General features: G+C 36.0%; 1 protein-coding gene across 1 annotated transcript in view; it reads left to right on the top strand.

Annotated features, from left to right (window-relative positions):
- IGF2R (insulin like growth factor 2 receptor) overlaps window positions 1-19727 on the top strand; it is a 164147-nt gene that overhangs the window by 73175 nt on the left and 71245 nt on the right. The window contains exons 8-12 of the mRNA XM_036768976.1: window positions 2435-2597; window positions 3174-3351; window positions 6148-6251; window positions 10792-10956; window positions 13214-13354. Of these exons, the coding sequence (XP_036624871.1) occupies window positions 2435-2597; window positions 3174-3351; window positions 6148-6251; window positions 10792-10956; window positions 13214-13354 (751 nt within the window). The remainder of the gene's footprint in view (window positions 1-2434; window positions 2598-3173; window positions 3352-6147; window positions 6252-10791; window positions 10957-13213; window positions 13355-19727) is intronic.

Genomic DNA, 19727 nt, shown 5'->3' with positions numbered 1-19727 from the left:
AAACACTGAATACATTCCTTATTAAAAGAACCCCTCATTCTAAGTGCTTCATTATATCCAGGTAAAGATGTAATACTAGGCTGTATGGCCTAATCAAGAGAACTTAATTGATGGGGGTGGTGGTAATTTTTTCTTTTTTAAAAGCTGAATTATGATATGAGGTGCAGCATTGGCCTGTTGTGTCTGAGAAGTAGCCTAGGTAAGTTGGGAAGGGGCTCTTCTTCAGAAGGTTGGCCATCAGATTTGTTCTTGTTGGTGTTTTCTTGTTTTTGTTTGTTTATTACTATAAGAGCTCATTAAGCAAATGAATAAGGTATATAATGATTTGGTTGAGTGCCCATATCCATGAAATTAACAGTCTTTACAATATTAAAGTAATCCTGTGGCATTATCTTTGTAAGTAACAGTAAAGTCCTTTTTGTTTAGAAAGAAGCAATTGGTTTTAATGCCAGTTCAATTCAGCAAGCATTTACAATGTACCTACTGTGTGCAACCTGGGTATTTATATAACCAAGAGATGGCAGAGGAGGGAGACATTTAATATATACATGTATGAATTTTATTTTGGCTTCCGTTGGCAATTACACATACTAAATGAATAAGAAAGGTATAGTTAAAACAGATATGTAAGTTGAAGTAGATGAAGATGGTATTTTACATGTCTATGACATTTTACAATTGTTAACTCTTCTTCAAAATTAGTGTATATTGACTTTAATTTTGTAAAGCCTATGTTGTTCTTATTCTTTTGATCTCTTTTACTATATATACTAAAAATTTTTGTGGTTATTACCTTTGACCTTATAGTTCTAGTTAGTGTGTTTATTGTTATTTTGATTGAACTTTCATTTGTTAGACATCTCTCCATTTTCTTTGAATTCTTAATATTCATTGTTATTTCTAGTGAAATAATATACCATTATAGGTATATACTGTTACTTATTCATCCATTACGTGACACCTAATTTGTTTCCAATTTTTTGACATTAAAAAAAAAATTAATTAGGACTATTTTCGTTCCAAGAGGAATTTTTTAAAAAAACTTTTTTAATAACCTCCTTGGGATGTAATCCAGCTAGTGGGGATTCTTGAGTCAAAAGTGTATGCATATTTTAAAACTTGTATATTTCCATATTACTTTCCAGTGTGCTTGAACACGTAACTCTTCCTGCTGCATATTTCTGGGTCTGTTGCACCAGTATTGAATTTTGTCATCTCATTATCTTTGCCAATTTTGTAGAAACTCAGGGTTATTTAATTTTAACTTCTTTTATTAGCATTCTGGAACTTTTTAGTGTGATTCAATATTGATACTTTGATGTAGCATTTTTTGAGGTAGCAGCTAATTTCATATTATTAGAGAGGTTTAATTTTAAGCTTATTCACTGGCCAGGATTCATGTTGAATCTTTATATTGAGACTAATTCAGTGCTTGATAAATGTTATCATAGTTTGTCATAATTTTAACCACTTACTTAGGTTTTGAGATGACTGACCTTATTTGAATATTTCTTGAGGTACAAGTTTCCTCTGAAGGACCGCATAGGAAGCAAACGATGGGTACATGAAACGAATACCTTTTGTTTTTAGAGTTACTTAAGTACCTCCTTTTTAGTCTTCAGATTTTGGATAATGATTTCGTAGACTTAAAGAGCTAGAAGGTCCCTTTGAGGTAAATCTAGCCCCATCCTTTATTTTACAGATGAGAAAGTTGAGGCTCAGAGAGGATAGGTGACATCTGGGGCAAGGGGCACAACTGATTTCTCAGGGCAAGTTACTGCAGCTTTCTGGGCTTTACAAATGTGAGATGTAATGCAAGTCTCTCTAGCATATCCTTATTCAGTTTTAATTAGCTACTTTGGATAATGCTTTTGTTTAATTACTGATATCATTTTGGTCACCAAAAATGCTTCCTCTACATTTCCTAGTATTCTAATTTGGCTAATGTTTGTTCAAATGTGTTTCTGTTTTTGTATGATTATTTAATTTTCTAATACTAGTTAATGTTCTGAGGTACATGCATATGTGCGTGTGTATATGTGACCTGTGTTTCTAGTTTAAATTCTTATCTCCCCAGCAAGTATCAAAAATAATCTACTTTGTATTTCTAGTAGGTCTTTTCTAATGCAAAGCCTGTTAATGTAGTACAAAATACTTTCTCATAATTTACTCATTTCCTGGAAAGTTGTATATAAATTGAGTTGTTACTGAGTCATAACATTTTAAATGCAGTTAAAGAGATGAGTATTTAGGGAGTCCTCCTTTAAAGTGAGTTGTCATCTCCAAATTAATCTCCTTTATATATTTGGCCTTTTGTGTGTTGAGCTGTTAGAGGACAAAGCAAATCTCCCATTTTGGCCTATGGTGTGCTCATCAAACATGAATGGAGCTTTGTGTTTTTAAATAACTGTTTTTTTGTGTTTGTTTTTATTAGGGCACAGTTCCTAAGCTTACTGCTAAATCCCATTGCCGGTATGAAATTGAATGGGTCACAGAGTATGCTTGCCACAGAGATTATTTGGAAAGTAAAACCTGTATTTTGAATAGTGAACAACATGATATCTCCATTGACCTTAACCCTCTCACCCAGAAGAAAGGTATGTATACCATAGTCTCCCCCTTACTCCCTCTTCTTGTTTTTTATTAATTAGAAATTTCCTGCCAATAAAGTTGTGTAATCATGTTGAGCTTAGTTTGGGACTTAAATGAGGAATTTTTTTTTCCTTTTAAAGTAATTTATTTTTAGTTTTCACCATTTATTTCCGCAAGATTTTGAGTTCCAGATTTTCTCCCCATCTCTCTCCCCACCCCCACCTCAAAAGGGCATGCATTCTGATTACCCCTTCTCCCAGTCTGCCCTCCTGTCTATCTAAATGAGGAATTTTTAATGAAATGAAGTAAGAAAAATGTTTCTGATCCCTAGTAAGGTAAGGGAACTTTTTTTCCTTTTCTCTTTTTTGAGGGGAGAAGTCAGGGCAGTTGAGGTTAAGTGACTTGCCCAAGGTCACACTGCTGGTAAGTGTGTCAAGTATCTGAGGCCAGTTTTGAACTCAGGTACTCCTGACTCCGGGGCCAGTGCTCTACTCACTGCGCCACCTAGCTGCCCATGTAAGGGAACTCTTATTTGGAATATTAAATATGCGTTTCATTTTGGTTTTATTTTTTATTTTTAGATTATAAATCACCATACTATGCTACAGATGGAAAAGAATATTTTTATTATATGAATGTATGTGGAGAAACTGAAGCCCAGGTTTGCAGTAGTAAAAGAGAAGCTGCCGTTTGCCAGGTGAAGAAGACTGATCCAACACAAGTCAAAGTGGCAGGAAAATACCAGAACCAGACCCTCCGGTGTGTTTTTGTGGCTTTTGTGCAGTGCTGACGCACACCTCTGCTTATTTCCTTAAAAAAATAAATCTAAGAACCTTACTATCCCTGCCCACCACCTCCCCAGTCCTCCTGTACGTGAGACAGAACAGTGACCTTGAGCCAGCATTCCTTCCTGCTGCAATTCGGCTTGTGGTTTTTGTAGGATTGTTTTGATATCAAATCACCCAAATGATTAAGTACTGTTAAGTTGGAATTCTATCTTTGTAGTAAGGATGAGTGATCTTGTGTTAAAATTGGCATTTGTTATAAATGGTATCGTTTCTATGGAAGTCACATAAATATTAATTACAATAGTATGTAATTTACATTACATTAGTAATATAATTACATTAACGTGTAATTATATCAGTAAATTCAAAGCTGTGGGGTTTTTCTTGCGATATCTTGGTTTTTCTATGACAACTTTAATGTCTAATGACACTAAATTATAGTGTGTGAAGGAAGCTTGCAAATAACTATGGGGAAAAGATAATTTCTCAAAGGTAGTTTTAATGCAACTCTTGATATTTAAATGAGTGCTTTTTGTCTTTAAAAATATTGTGGACCTGTGTGACTATGTGAGAATAAGTACTGGCTTTTACCACTCTAGTTAAAGTTTCCAAATTAATTTGGCCATGTAATACTTTTAGATTTGAAATATGTTTATAGAGTTCACAAATAGCTGGTCTCTAGCAGATTTGGGGGTGTGAAATGTCATTATTAAAGTATATTAGGGAAACATGGGAGCAAAATAAAGGAAATTAAGCCAATTTGCATAACTGCCACATATAATTTTCCACATTTCAATTGGCATAACCTTGAACTGCCATGACTTAGGTGACTTGTTTAAGATTTTAGAAATAGTAGTGTTACCAAACGTTGAAGTAAGTGAAGACTTTAATGCTGCACACATGTCTCTAGACTGAGACTAACATGTTTGGGTTGTGTTCTCATCGTGTATGGTCTAGAAGCAGCCTGCTTTGTTTGTCTATGAGATACTCTACTTAAATTTGGCTACAGCTCTGTCTTTGACTATGCCAGGACCTTTGTCTTGTCTGAAGTCAGTATTACAATTTCCTGTATTGGCCCTTTAGCAGCACTCTAGGATATACTCACCTCTGTGCCTTACTCTGAGCAACTCATGATCTACAACTGAAGGAAGAAATGAAAAGCCACTCTAGCCCTTGCTTACTTTTAACTCTTACCCTCCAACCTTATTTTCTACGATAGTGCTTGAGAAGTCTTGATTCTTCTTTTCTAATATATTAGAACACAAGACAGCCAAGTCCACAAGCATTTCTTAAGTACTTAGCACATGTGACGCACTGTGATAAGCACAGGGGATTCCAAGAAAGGCAAATATCTCAACAGGATAGAGGTTATTGATCTGAATCAATTTAGGTGAAGTTTAACAGTGATAAACATAAAGTCTTATAATGAAGTTAAAAAAATCAGTCATAAGTATAAGATGAGAGAGAGGTGTTTAGATACCACTTCTTCAGAAAAAGATCTGCATGTTTTAGTGGACTGCATTCTCCATATGAGTCATCAGTTTGGCAATACAGCCAATAAAACTAATGCAGTCTTATACAACATTAAAAGAAAAGCATAGTGTCCAGGATTAAGGAGGTGATTAGTCTCAGAGCTCTCACTAAAATGGCAAATGGAAATACATTGTTGGTTTCAATAAAAACCCAAGGTTGAACAGCCCTGAGCTAGAGGGTGTCCAAAGGAGGGCAGCCAACCTGGTGAAATCCTTGATCATGAGATAAAAGGATTAGTTGGAGGAACAGACTGTGTTTAATTGGGTGCAGAGAAAGCATTGTGAGGGAGAGGGGGATGGGAAGGATATAATAGCTATCTTAGTATTTGGAGGGCTATTAAGTAAGCAAAGGAAGTATGATTAGGCTAGTTTTCTTGGCCCTAGAGGGAAGAACTAAAAGCATGGGTGGAAGGCAGATTTAGGCTTGATGTAAGAGAAGAATTTCTTAACATTTTGAGATTTCAAATTGGAATGAATGGCTTGCCTTGGAAGGTACTTGATTGACTGTTACTTAAAGGTCTTCAAGCAAAGGTTGAATGACTTCTTTCTTGTAGGGTATAGTATGAACTAGATCCTTGAATTACTGGTTTTACATGATACCTTCTGGGTTCTCTTTCAATTTGAGAGTCTGGATTCCTTTCTTTTCTTGTCCCTAGAAATAATCAGGCATCACAATCTTTTCTAGAATATTAGGGTTTCATAGAATGTTTTGGAAACTGCTGTAGTTGACTTAATTTCATATCTGTTATGTTTTCATCTTGAGCATTTTCTCACGTACTAATCCCAGAAGTTTTATTTACAAAGAGGAAAAATGTTCTAGATCTTGTGGCAAAATATCTTTGAATTTTTTGTCTTAAATTTAGTTTTTTTCTTGAGAGGGGAAGGCAAGGCAATTGAGATTAAATGACTTGCCCAAGGTCACACAGCTAGTAGGTATGTCAAGTGTCTGAGGCCTGATTTGAGCTCATGTCCTTCTGACTCCAGGGCCAGTTCTCTACTCACCTTGCCATCTAGTTGCCCCCTTAAATCTAATTCTTAACCCAGGCTAAAATGATTAAAAGACTTGGTTTACTTGATACCCACTTCCTTCAAAAATTTCGCAGTCATCGAATAGCTTCCTGTCTTATTGGAAAACTGATTGGTTCTTTGTGTGTCAAAAGTCTTAATGGAGGGAGGGAAGTGAGGAGAGCGGGAGAATTTTGACTGTACAATACATTTATGTTAATGAATTCTAGATACTCCGATGGAGACCTCACCTTAATCTATCCCGGTGGAGATGCATGCAGATCAGGTTTTCAGCGAATGACGGTCATCAACTTTGAATGCAACAAAACAGCAGGTGAGGTTATAGTTCTCTTTAACCTATTTGCTGCATTTGAATTCATGATCTTGTGTTAAAAGGAGGCAGCTTAATGGAGTGGTAACTATCAGGCCATTATTCACTTTGGCAAGGTAACTTTTTTTTCCATTGCCTAATAGGTAGGAGTATTTCTCTAGGCGTTCTGTTCTGTGGCCCTAAACTTTTGTGGCTGCTGTGCCAGCAGCTTGTTAGAAACTGTTGTTTCGCTTTCATTTTGTTCTGTGCTGATGTGTTGGATATAAAAGTAGATCCTACAATCTTGATCTTGAAGTCTTTATCATTCAGGCTCACCTCATGTGTTTCTTCTATAAGTCTCTCCTGGTATTAACCAGGTGGTAGTGATTTTTCCCTCATCAAAACTCAGTATTTTTCACTTTTGTTGTACACTTATAGGCTACTTTTAAAATTTTATTATTTGTGTACATTTCTGTCTTGTTTCTCCTTCTCGATAATCTCTCAGGAGGCACTGAATATCTCTTATCTATGTATTTTCTCCTTTAATGCCTAGCATAGCACCTTTTACATGGAATACATTTGACACTGACACTTAATGTTGAATAAATAAGTGGTTATTCCATAATAGGATATTTTTTAAAAAATTAGAAATTACCTTTATAGGTTTACTCAGGTACTTAGGTCATGCAATGGTTAGAGCACTGGGCTTGGAGTCAGGAAAATCTAAGTTCAGATTTGGCCTCAGACACTTAATAGATCCTGCAGAAGGCAGACCTCTTTCTGCCTTGGGTTTCCTCATCTGTAAAATGGGGATAATAATAGCATCTTCTTCCCAAAGTTGTTATGAAGACAGATGAGATATTTGCAAAACATTTGCAAACCTTAATGTGCGATATAAATTTGTGCTGTCATTGTCGTGCTAGTCATCATCCCAAATTTTGAAATAAATGTCTAAACTCTGTGGCATGGAAATTAACTTTAAGGAAACTTTAATGGAAATGGATTGTATGAAGATAATAGATGGCTAAATTTTTTTTTCTGAACTTACTCTGTTCTAACATAGGTAGGTCATCTGAAGCAGTCATCAGTGTAAATAATGCACACCTTATTTATGCAGTTTTCTGGTTTTGGCAAAATGTCTTCCTTCAAGACATGAGATAAGAAGCTAATTCCATCGAGGAATAGTATACAACAAAATCTAGTTTCATTGGTCTGTGTGTCTTAAGTGATGTGATACAATTTTAAATTTAATAATAAGGCATTTGTTTTTCACAGATTTTTAGCTCGGCCACAATCTGGGTTTTTTACACTTAATAGGCATTTTTATAGTAATTTTAATGACATTGCTCTATCATTTGAAGGTTTTCAAAGTGCTTTTTTTTCATAACCGTCCTGTAAGGTTGCTGGCGTGAGGATTATTAGACCCAGTTTAGAGCTGAGGAAACCAAAGCTCAGAGAAGTCACTTGTCCCTAGTTGGATGTCTGTATTAAGTATCTGCAGCCATATCTGGACCCTGGCCAATACTCTCAGGTCTAGCATTCTTTCCACTGTGCCATGTTGCCTTATGTGTCTTGTATGTTATGTGCGTAGGAGAGGAGCCTGTTGGTAAATAGACATTTCTACAGCTGCTTATTTTAGGACTTGCAGCACAAGGTCAAGCTGAGTCCTTGTTGGTTTTCATGCAGTTCCCCTTGTGCCTCTTAGTCATATAAGTGGGGAAGGCTTTTTGAAATCACATGGACTGGGGCATTTAAAAAAAACCACAAATACCCTTCCTGTAATATTCTAATAGAGCAGCTTTTTCTGTGTAGTTCATATATACAGCTTTCTATAGAAATCTGTTCTGTGCTTAGGTTTCAAGTAAAGAATAGGATATTTTTGAATATCAGTCTTGTGGTAAGGGGTCTATGCTTTAGAAACCTGAGGAACCTGGATGAAGAAGTGAGGCCTGTATTTCTGGCCTGAGGTGGTAAATAATAATAATAAATAGGATAAGGATGATAATAATGAGAATAATTTGTTGTGTAGTGAGGCCAGGCTTAAATTTACAGTAAAGCTCTAGATGAAAGTATCCTTGGCCAAGAGGTCTAATTTAATACTATCTTTTTCAGTCAGTAACACTACTACTCTTATATTTACCCATAGGCTTTTGTAGTTCACACGAACTGATTGTCAGTTTAGTAAAACAAATATTAAGTGCCTATAATGTTAAACATAGATGTATGAATGTTAATTGGCTATAATTATTTAGGAAGCACTGTGTTTCCCAAGTGATGTATTTCTTTTTAGGAAGTTCAACCTCTTTGTTATTTCTCTTTGGATCATTTGACCTTAGAAAGTTTCATACTTCAGCTGTCTTTTCTGTGGAACACTCTATTTCCCCAACTTTCTGCCTTTTCATACAACATAGTCCTTTACCTGTCTGGTCTTTTTACTGCTTTCCAGAAGATCCCCCTCCCTTTTCTTTCATGTCTTTAAAGGGTCACCTTTGAGAACCCATGTATGACCGTTATTTAAATGCCTTATCCTTTATTATTTGTTTTTCTTGCTAGAATACCTTTCCCACACTTTGTTTGAGGTCTTTCCCCTAACTGGAATGTAAACTTCCTAGGTCAAAGTTACCTGTCTCTCTCTGTGCCACTTTCCAAAGCCTTCATCCCCTTCTGAACCTTAAAAGGGAGTAATTAATAGGGCATGACTTGAGGAAAAAGTGAAGGGTGTGAAAAATAAACATAGAGGAGAAGTTAGTATGGTTTGCATAAGGGAAAAAGGAAAAATCTTACATGATTTATCAAAATTCATAGCAGGAATTAATTACACCAGAGAAAGTAACAAGTTATTATAATTAATATGAAATTAGTTTAAAGTGTTCATCTTGGTGGATAAGAAACTAGCTTAGAAACAGGAAATAAAAAATAAGAGATTTCTTCTCTGTATGGGGAAGTGTAGGGTAGTAGTAGTAGTGTAGTAGGGTCTCTTACTGATCAGTACTGAAACTCTCATTTAACATTTTTGTAAATCATTTAAAAAATAATATGTGGTAAAAAGTGTAACTTTGCAAAGACTTTTTTGCAAAAGCTTTTTCAAATTAGTAAAGTGCATGTCCAGTGTTTTAAATCAGAGGAAGATTTCACAAGGCCTTTTATCGTTATAAAAATGTAGCAGTTAAACATTATTATGGGCAAAGATAATAGAGAGAAAAAAATATTTATGTATACATTTTTTGTTGCATTTGAGTTCCAAACTGTTTCTCTGTCTCCCAGCTCTGCACTAGAGGAGGCCAGCATTACATACACACGCACACGTGCACACACACACCCACCCTATATAATACATAGTTGCATATATCAATTCTTTCTCTAGAGGTAGATAGCATCTTCTTCATAGGTTCTTTGTAGTTGATTTAAATATTCATGTATCTTAGAATAGCTTAGTCATTCAGTTGTTCTTCCAGCAATATTGCTGTTACTGTATATAATGTTTTCTTGGTTCTGATTGTTTCACTTTTGTTATTTCATGCAAGTCTTTCCATGTTTTCCTAAAATCAACGAGCTCATCATTTCTTAGGACACAGCAGTATTCCATCACAAACACACACCACAACTTGTTTAGCTGTTCCCCAGATGATGGGCATCCCTTCAACTTCCCTTTTTTTGCCAGCACAAAGAGAACTGCTGTACATATTTTAGAATATATAGGTCCTTTTTCTTTTTTCCTGATTATTTTGTGAAACAAACCTAATAGTGATATTACCGGGTCAGAGAAAAATGCTTTAGACTAACTTCAGGATGATAGACTCCAAATTTCCCATTAGTCTTTCAAAAAAGGGAACTAATAATCAGATTGTTTAGTGAAGACATTGGCACAATATACAACTTATCAACAAAATACCCTGCATCGTCAGGAGAGAGTTGGATGAAAGTGTTATGAGGCAAAACTGTATTGTATTCACACCTGGAATACTGTGTATCATTTTAGCCTTTGAACCTGAAGGAGATAAATGAAGCTATAAACAATCTGGATAAGATAAACTGAAATAATGAAGGGGATTGAAGGAACCATACTGAAGATAAAGTTCTTTACAAAAGAGCAGGATGGAATTCTTTAAAATCACAAATGGTGTGGATAGGGTGGCCTTGAAGAGTGCATATTAAGGCTTTCAAGAAACGCTGCATTAGGCAATGAGGGAATTTAGGGAGTGTATATGATGAAAGTATACCTTCAGAAATGTTAGTATTAGCAGTGCGATTGGCCTTAGTATGATATCTCCTTGCCACCCTTTAGTCTTTTAGATTTCTTCACTGAACATTTTCTAAAAATATGTAACTTGTGTTTTCCTATATTTGTATCATATGCATATCTATGCCATTTATTGGTAGAAATATAACCTAGATATGGATTTGTGACTGGGCAAGAAATACCTTAGTATTTTCCCTCACTATTTGAGATCCTGAGATTTTGACCATAATAACCACATATTGTGTGTGTGTGTGTGTTGTATGCATATTACATGTTTGTATATGCATGTATATGTGTGTGTGGTATACTTGTTTCCCTCTATAGGCAATGATGGAAAAGGAACCCCTGTGTTCACGGGTGAGGTTGACTGCACCTACTTTTTCACATGGGATACAAAATATGCTTGTGTCAAAGAGAAAGAAGATCTTCTTTGTAGAGTCACTGATGGGAACAAGCGATATGATTTGTCCTCATTGGTTCGTCACTCAGGTATAGTACTTGTGGGCATTTGTACTCTTCCCCTCCCCCCAATTCTTTCAAGTGGGTGAATGGAGATATTTCTGACTCTTACCTCTCTTGACATAATTGCCTGATACTTGAATTATATTGAATTTTAGGGATGGAAAGGGACCTTAAAGAGGAGAAAATCCAGGTTCCACATGTAAGGAGGAAGTAAGTCAGAGAGGCCAAGTCACCTGCCCAAAGTCACTTTGGATAATTAAATTGAGAAGAAATTGACCTTTAAAGCATTTTCCATAGCTTCTTGTATAGATCTTGCCACTACTCAGATTTTCACCTTTGTTTCATTTTGTACTGTTTTATCTTCACCAAACTCTACAAAATAGGGTAGATATCTTTATAATTAAAAAAAAAACAACAAATAAAGAGAAGCAGACATAAAGTGAATTGTCTGAAGCCCCATAGCTAATCACAGGTTTTGGACCAGAAATTCTAGATTTCTTTTTAAAAATTAGATTTGTGAAAAGGAAATGTTGCTTTTTGATATGAAGCCTGATTCCTTACATGAATGTATATAAACACATGTATAACATGTCTGTGCATATATGTATTTGTATATACACATTTAAAGCAGTATGCAAATCAGGAATCCTTCGTGTGTATGCATGTATTCTATATTTCTTATCCTGTACCTCCACTAAGGTATGTAACCAGTGTATTTTATGTCACATTAGATTCCTCTAATATAACTCACTTTCTGACGTGTGTAGTAATTTGCTGTACTTTTGTTGGCTGGAAGTGCCTCCTTCCTTGTTGTGAATGTTTATTTAGTTTTCTAACCTGTTCAGAAACCTTCTGGGCACATGTCCATCAGTATATATCAACAGTGTGTGTACTGCTGATCTTTTTATTTCAAGATTATTGGTATCCTTAGTTGTGGTTATTTCTATGTGATTATCAGATCACTGTGGAAATAAACTTTTCCACACTATCACTTAATTAGCTAGGTGACCTTTGGTAGTAGTTCATTTAAATTCTGTGAGTCTTGGTGTCCTTGTCTGTAAAATGGGGATGATAATTGACTTCACAAACTTGTGAAATAAGCACTTTATAAACCTCAAAAGTGCTAAATAAAGTGGGGACCATTTTTGTTTCTCTCACACTTGGATTTGTGGCTCCTTGTGGCCAAGAAAGATTGACTTCTTGCAGGATTATTGTAATCTTTGATTCTTTTTCAGAGGTTTTGTTTTGATGAAGGGCACACTGTCTTTACCACTCATTTATTGTTGACATCTGGAATTTTATATTGTTTTACTTTTTTATGGGCAGATCTTATTTAAAAATTTCCCTTTTTATTATAAACTTAAAACTTGGCTAGCATGAACATTTCAGTATACAGAGGGGAAAAAGGGGATTGTAGATGAAACCATGACCCCCTGTTACATAACTTTTTTAAAAAAAGTGTATGCTAATTTTAGCATGGTACTAACAAATTGTTAGTTTGTGCCTCCTTCTGAACTTCTGTATATTTTAAAAAATGTTTTAGTGATGCTCTTTAAATAAAAGTTTAAATTTCTCTTACTTCCTTCTCATTCTCCCACCCTTTCCCCATTCACACGCACACCAAATAGCCTTCTAGTAACAACTAAGCATAGTCAGGCAAACCACTGGCCAAGTCTGAAAATGCACTACTCTTTTTACAGCCCTAGCCAGCAACCTTTCTACCAAGGAATGGGTCCACTGTTTCAGATAAATGCTTTCCCCTCAACTATATTGGAGCCCCTTGAGGATACGATTGTGTCTCGTACTTTTTTTTTTTTTTTTTGGTATCTAAAGGAACTTCTTAGCACTTAATAATTTTCTTGGTGATATAAAGGGTTGAAAACTGCCACTGAAGAATCAGGTTTAAAACTTGATGACATGTTTATGTATCACATTTCTGTTTTTTTTTTAGATGTAAAAAAACAGGCTGGGTTTTTTATTTCCATGTAGCTTCTTCTTTGGCTTTTCCGTTTCTTACATAGTAGCTAGCTTATTATGGGACTCTGAAGAACCATGTTGAGTCTCTTCCCCCACCCCCCTTTTTTAAAGCCTATTCCAGTGACATGATGTATTTCAGTTACATTAAAATAGAATCATGAAAATCTCATCTGTTTTTTATTTGGGTTAAGTTTCTAGTATAGGTTACTGAAATTTAACTCTAATTTTGTTTAGATTAATTGTCTGTGGTGGTGGTGGCGACTTAGTAAGACTTTTTTTTGGCTCAAAGTAAATTTTTCTGTTTTAGAATTGGAGAAAAATTGGGAAGTTGTGGACAGCAGCCACATAGAATCAGGAAAGAAACACATTTTCATCAATATTTGTCACAAAGTACTTCAGGAAGGAAAGGCTAAAGGCTGCCCAGAAGATGCAGCTATATGTTCTGTTGGTGAGTATAATATCTCTAGAAAACACTGTGGTACTTTTCTTCTAGGGCTTATAAAACTTTATCACTTTAAATGAGTTTGGTTGTTTTTTCAGAGACATAAATATCTTCTTCATAAGCTATATGGTTGTGATGCTCAGTGACTTTGAATCTCAGAGAAAGCTTCTCTAACTTGAGGCTGCAGTTGAGGGTCAGAAGTAGAGACTGGCTTCAAGGTGTTGGGCAAGGCTGTTAACATAAAGAACCACAAAGAAAACACTCTGTCCCTGAACACTCTTGTGTTATGTGATCTTAAGACAGTATTGTTGACAGTTTTATAAATGAACTGTGCTTTTACAGTTAATCACTCGGGTCTTTTCCTAAGTTGTGGTTTAAGAAAAAGCCAAATATAAGAGCCTTTATCCAGATGATCACCTGGATTGGTCTGGGACAGGCACAGTTTCAAATAATGTGTTCCATTGTCTCTAAAATCAGGTAATAGCCTACAAGTTCCAGTGTTTTAGCAATTAGTAACTGATGGAATCAAGACTGAATTTTAATCAAAATATTCATAAAGATTTTCTATTTTAAATTATATTCTAACTTCTTAGAAATATCTAGCCAAATTGTCTGGTATTTTATATGTTTATGACTATATACATGTGTAGTATGAATGTTTGTGGTGTTCTTGGCAAAGTAGTGGGAACAACCGTCTACTACTTTTCCCAGTTATAAAACCTCTGAACTTTATTTCATGTATTAATACATAAAAGCCTGGGCTATTATGCTTGCAAGGCAAAATAGATTGACTACAGTGAGGGGCAAAATGGTATAGTGGGTAAAGAGTCAACCTTAGAGAAAACCTAAGAAAGTCCTGCCTCTCACACATTTAATTTGGTTTAAGCATTTCTAATTGTTTTCTGTGTGTCAGCACAATAATGGGTAATGGGATACCAGTGCAAAAAGGAAACAGTTTCTATCCTAGAAGAAGTCATTTTCTGTACGTGTTGTCAGTGTGACTATGAACAAGTCCCTTAACCTCTCAGTGCCCCAGATACTCTAAGGCTGAGTTCCCTACATTGATGCTCTGGTAGAGGGTATCTTGGATTATCCAGAAGCAACTGCTGATTGGTTTTTGAATGTCAATCATTTACATCAATGGAGGTGGTTTCCAAACTGAGTCAGAGGTCTAGACTACAGAAGAAGGTAATTATGGGCATTACTCATGGGAAGAAACCTGGCATTACTTCATGGTCAGTGAAATGTCATTGTCTTTATCAATAATATGTATATTCCCTTTTAAAGATGACTTCTTAGCTGGGTGTAGTGGTATATACTATAATCCGTGCTCCCAGGAGGCTGAGGCTGGTGGAGTTTGGTGGAGCTAGGGAGTTCTGAGTTGCAGTGGAGCTAAAGGCAATTGTTTGTCTGTACTCAGCCCAACAACAATAAGGTGGAGCCCTTGGGGGTGGGAGGATTGGGATGAGAGGCAACCACTAGGGTGCTTAAGGAGGGGGTGAGAAATGGATCAGAGGAAAGCTTATGAGTGGCCACTATACTTTTATCCTGGGCAAGATTAGGAGACACAGTCTTCACCACAAGAAAGATGGTTCTTTGAAAATGAAACTTGTCCCAAATGGAATGGTATTTGCATATCACACCAGGAAGACAAAATCAGAGTTTCCTATCTTTAGCTTATAGCCCCATGGTAACATATACATTGTTTGGACTGAAATCTTGATCAACAAGGACAAAAAATAAAGCAATTATGGACAAATTTTTAATAAGTAGGACTTCATAATGATCCCTCATCTAACTCCAAAGATTGAGAAGTTTTTACATCTTAGTAAAACTTTTTAAAAAATAAAATACCAGAGTTAATGTTAAAGTTTTTTAACTTTTTATCTTTCCAGGTGGAACAAGTGAACAATTAATTTCTTTTCTTTGTCTAGGGCTGTACATATTTATTAGTAAGATTGTTGGTGTATTAACTGGATTATTGATATATCAGCTGAGAATATTAATCCAGTTTCAGACAATCTTCTGGAAAATGTTGGCTAAGTGAAAGACAATCTTAGTAGGAATTGCTCATGTGGTGCATGTTTGCGACACCTGCATTTGTATAGATTGATGCTGTCAAATTCAAATAGAATTGGGAGTCACTAAACTGTAAGGATCTCTGTAGGCTGTATATTGACTTGGAAAACCACATATTGACAATATATGTGTTCTACTGTTGTTTCAACAATCTGGCTAGCAGCTGCTGTGGTTGTGAAAAACCAACACAAGCCCAACAACAAGAACGCTACCAGCATAGGTTCTTTTGATCTACTTTTACTAAGGAAAGCAACGTTAAGGGGTTAACAAGCTTACTTTAATTCAGCATACAAGTACCATTCAAGTAGTTCAGGGGAAAAAGCCAGCACCCTGAACTTCAGAGCAAATACAAACAAATTGCAAACATCGACACACAGACCAAATACAATTCATAGTTATCAACATCTAGGTTCAGCCCAGGAGCTCACAACAAGGGCTGGCCCAGAGTCACGCGTGCCACCATGGCTGTGGGTAAGAGCTCCGAAAAATAGAAAGCCAACCCCTGGTTTTATATCTTTTTCAGGGTCAAGGCTGAGTCACATGTGTGACTCACCCACGTGACCTAAAATCGTCAGAAAGAGGCAACTTAAACCCACGTGGTCTAAAAGCCTCTGATGTCCCAAACATACCACTCAAACCCATGTAAACTAGGCCCTCCCCTGAGGCAAGGAGGAAACCAAGGACTCCCAATCTAATCAAGGAAACAAAGGCCAAATTCTTCAAGGGCACTTGGTTGAACTGAGTGCTAAGGGCCCATTTTGATTGCCAACACAATTGTATTTTTATTTATTTTGTTAACTATTTCCCAATTACATATTAATCTAATTTCGGCTGCACTCTGGAGTGTTGCAGGCCACATGTGTGTTTGACACCTCTGTGGATAATGTACTTCTAAATAATATGGACTTATAAAAGTAATTTTTTCCATATTTTTGCATTGTGAAGAGGCTATATCAATGTGATTTTTATCAAAGTAAAGAAAAGATTTTATGCCACTAGAGCATACCATATTACAGAATGATGCCTGTTTTTGAAATAATAAGGTTGTTTTAAACATATATTTTATCGCTCCCTTATTTGTATATCACCTTTATTTTTGTGTATTTCCCTTTCCTTAACCTGCAGATTATCCTTCTTAGTAAAGAATTAAAAAAATAAGAGGGGTTGAAAAAACCTGAATGATCGAACTCACAGAAATATGACCTGATTCTGATGGGATTTGCTTTGTCGTCAGTGTTGTTTTATTGGTCTATATTCCCTAACATTCTGCTCTCTCCCTCTCTCTCCCCTTTTCTCCTCCCTGAAATTCATCCGTGGTAACGCACAACAACAAAAAAAGGGAAAACAATTCAAGAATATTAACCCATTAGACTCCAATTTTATATACAGGGTACCACTTACATAGTCCCACCATGTCTGAAAAAGAGGGGTGCTTCCTGTGTCTTCTTTGGATCCAGGATGCTCCCCATCATCTCATAGCATTCAGTTTGGACTGTTTTCTTCTTATTCTTTGCACTTAAGTTACTGCAGTCATTGTGTTTCTCATCCTGGTTCTGCTTGCTTCAGTTTACATTATTTCATGTGCCTTTGTTGATTCTTATGGCATTTATATTAATTTACTCCCATTTGTTTAGCTGTTCCTCAGTGGAAGGACATATTCAAGGTGTGCCAAAAGTCTTAGTACAGTTTTAAGCTTTTGATAGCTTAGTTTTAATTTCTTTGATACTAGTGTTCCAACCACATTAAGCTTATTATTATTATTTCTTGTGAAAATACCCCTGATACTCTGAAATTTTGGGATCCTTCCTCAAAATTTTACTTTTGGTTCTTAAACAATGTTTTCATCAATATCTGTTATATTTTTTAAATGGAGGACCAGTCCTCTATTGGCACCAAAAGCTGCACATGAATATATATTTATATGTGAATTTAAAAAAGTTTCTCCAAGAATTGTGGAAGAAAAATTTGTGGAGGGGATTGGAGAGGGACCCTGGAACAAAGAACTAACAGTAGTGATGCCAAAGGAAAAGAAGGGTAAGTAAAACATTATTTAAAAAAAATAAACAGAAAAAAACTCAGAAGGAGACGGTCATGAAAGACAGCTTTGAAACTAATGTAATGAGTTAACTTTGTATTTTTTAAAAAGCATGCTTGTAAACAGACATTCATGGTTTCATATATATATATGAGAAATTCTTTATTGTTCTTTGCATATGAGAGTGTTTGTATTGAATTTGGAATGAAAAATAAAGATTATTTTTAAAATGTCTGTGTTTCTTCGTGACTTGTAACCATAGCTCCTGCGTTCTAATCTGAGGCTAAGAAGCATGAGTCTAATTCTTCCACTTGACACCTTTCAGATATTTGAAGACAGTTGTCATGTTTACTCCTAAGCCTTCTCTTCCCCATGGTTTATAAATATCCCCTATTGCTTCAATCAGTGCTTACCCTCATGTGACGGGTTCTGTAGTCTGCTCAGTATCTGTGTCACCCTCCTCTGGAAGTTGTAGTTTTTCATTGTCCTTTCTCAAATGTGGCACCAACCTAGGTCAGAGCACAGCAAGGATCTCCATGTTGTGGACGTTGCCCACTTGGGAGGAGGTTGTGCTAATTTAGTTTGACCTTCCAGTTTATTCATCCAAATACTTGGGTACACACAAACACACATACTCATAGATACCCATAGAGACATTATGAAATACATGACTTAGATCTGGGCTTCTTACAGGAAATATTTTTAATGCATTTTATAGATTCTTCCATCTTTCTTGAACATTTAAAGATGCCCACAAGATAACATATAAAAACTTAATTGTCCAAACTCTGGAATTAAAAATAAAGTTGTAGCAGTAGAGCCACAGCCTGTGATGTTTTACTTTTAACACACGCCACTGTCAGGGTCAGGGTCTGCGATACTCTGTATAGTTTACCCTCAAGGTAAAGTATGGAATCTCCTGGCACTTGGAGAATTGTGGGGAGGTTAGCAAGCAGTCCCTACCACCATCCTCTGAGTATCCAGCCCTTTTGGCAAGTTTCCAAAAGATGGGTTATACCTATTTCTGGCTCCCACCAAGTATCAAGTAAAACCTGGAGCCCATTTACTTTCTTGGCAAAATGTTGGGGAGAAAGGAGGGAGAGATGATATTGGAACACTTAAAATGAAAGGTCATAAAGGTCATCTCTGGGCTCTGTTTATTCAGGCTGTTTGTTCCTCTCATAGTAAAGTTGGTTGTTTCTTTTAGAAGGCTTAAAAGGAAACAGAAGGAAATCCCTGTAGTCCCTTAGAAAATAGCAGTTCAGAGATGATAGTTTCTGACTTTTAGCATCTTATTTTGGTGGTTCTTCCTAGTGTCTAAGATGTAGCCCATGGTAGAAAATGTACATTTCCCAGTTCAGCCCTTTTACTTTGTTTTTTAAAAATTCTACATTGATTCCTCTTGCTTAATGTAAAAATTTTTGGAAGCCTCTAAATTGTTTTTCTGAGGTACAAAATATAAATTGCATCTTATGGATGAAAAGTTGTTAGAAAACTATAATGCACAATGTGTCTATTTTCAATAGAATTCTTTTTTTCTTTAGACTGAGCTATTTTGAGTATTTGCTACCCCAAAGAATTGTTTTATAAAACTAAGCAGATTAATTTTAAAATTAAAATCTTTTTTCCCCTGCACCATACTGTCCCTATTTTATAGTTTTATAGTTGTTATTTTTTATCCAAGTGGAGGAGAGTGAAGCAGGTAGTGTTCCATAACCACACCCTCCTCCTCTCCCCCCATGAATTATAGAAACCTTAGAAGGACAGACCTTGTTAGCTTCTAGGCTATTTAATATAGCGTAAATAGTGTAAAGGACCCCCTAGAGTCCAGAACATGGCCAGATCTTGATGTTCTCTATCATAGTCATTACAGATTTAGAGTTTTATCCAATTCTGGGTGCCATGTGTTTTTTTTTGGGGGGGGGTGGGGGTAGGGAGGTTCAGAAGAGAGGAGAAGTGTAATCCATTATTGGTGGAGTATAGTCATTTGCTTTGAAAATATTCTCCATCATCCTTAAACTTCTTCCTCTTTAAGGTAAGTTTCACTAATAGCAGCCAGCTGATTTCCTATATAGTAATTTGCTACCGATCTCATTTTCTACTTCTTTTTTACTTTACAATTTGTAAAAGTAATCTGTTCATGTCTCCACTTCATCATCCACTTAATCTTGCATGGTTTGAATGTGGTTTCTGCCCTCACCATTCTAAGGCTACCTAAGAGGTTACCAGTGTTTGCCATGTCCTCACTTTTTCCCATCCTCTTTG

Source organism: Trichosurus vulpecula, chromosome 7 (assembly GCF_011100635.1).
Source record: "Trichosurus vulpecula isolate mTriVul1 chromosome 7, mTriVul1.pri, whole genome shotgun sequence".
Taxonomy (NCBI): Eukaryota; Metazoa; Chordata; class Mammalia; order Diprotodontia; family Phalangeridae; genus Trichosurus; species Trichosurus vulpecula.
Note: the sequence above shows the minus strand (reverse complement) of the source record. Positions and strands in the feature narration are given on the sequence as shown.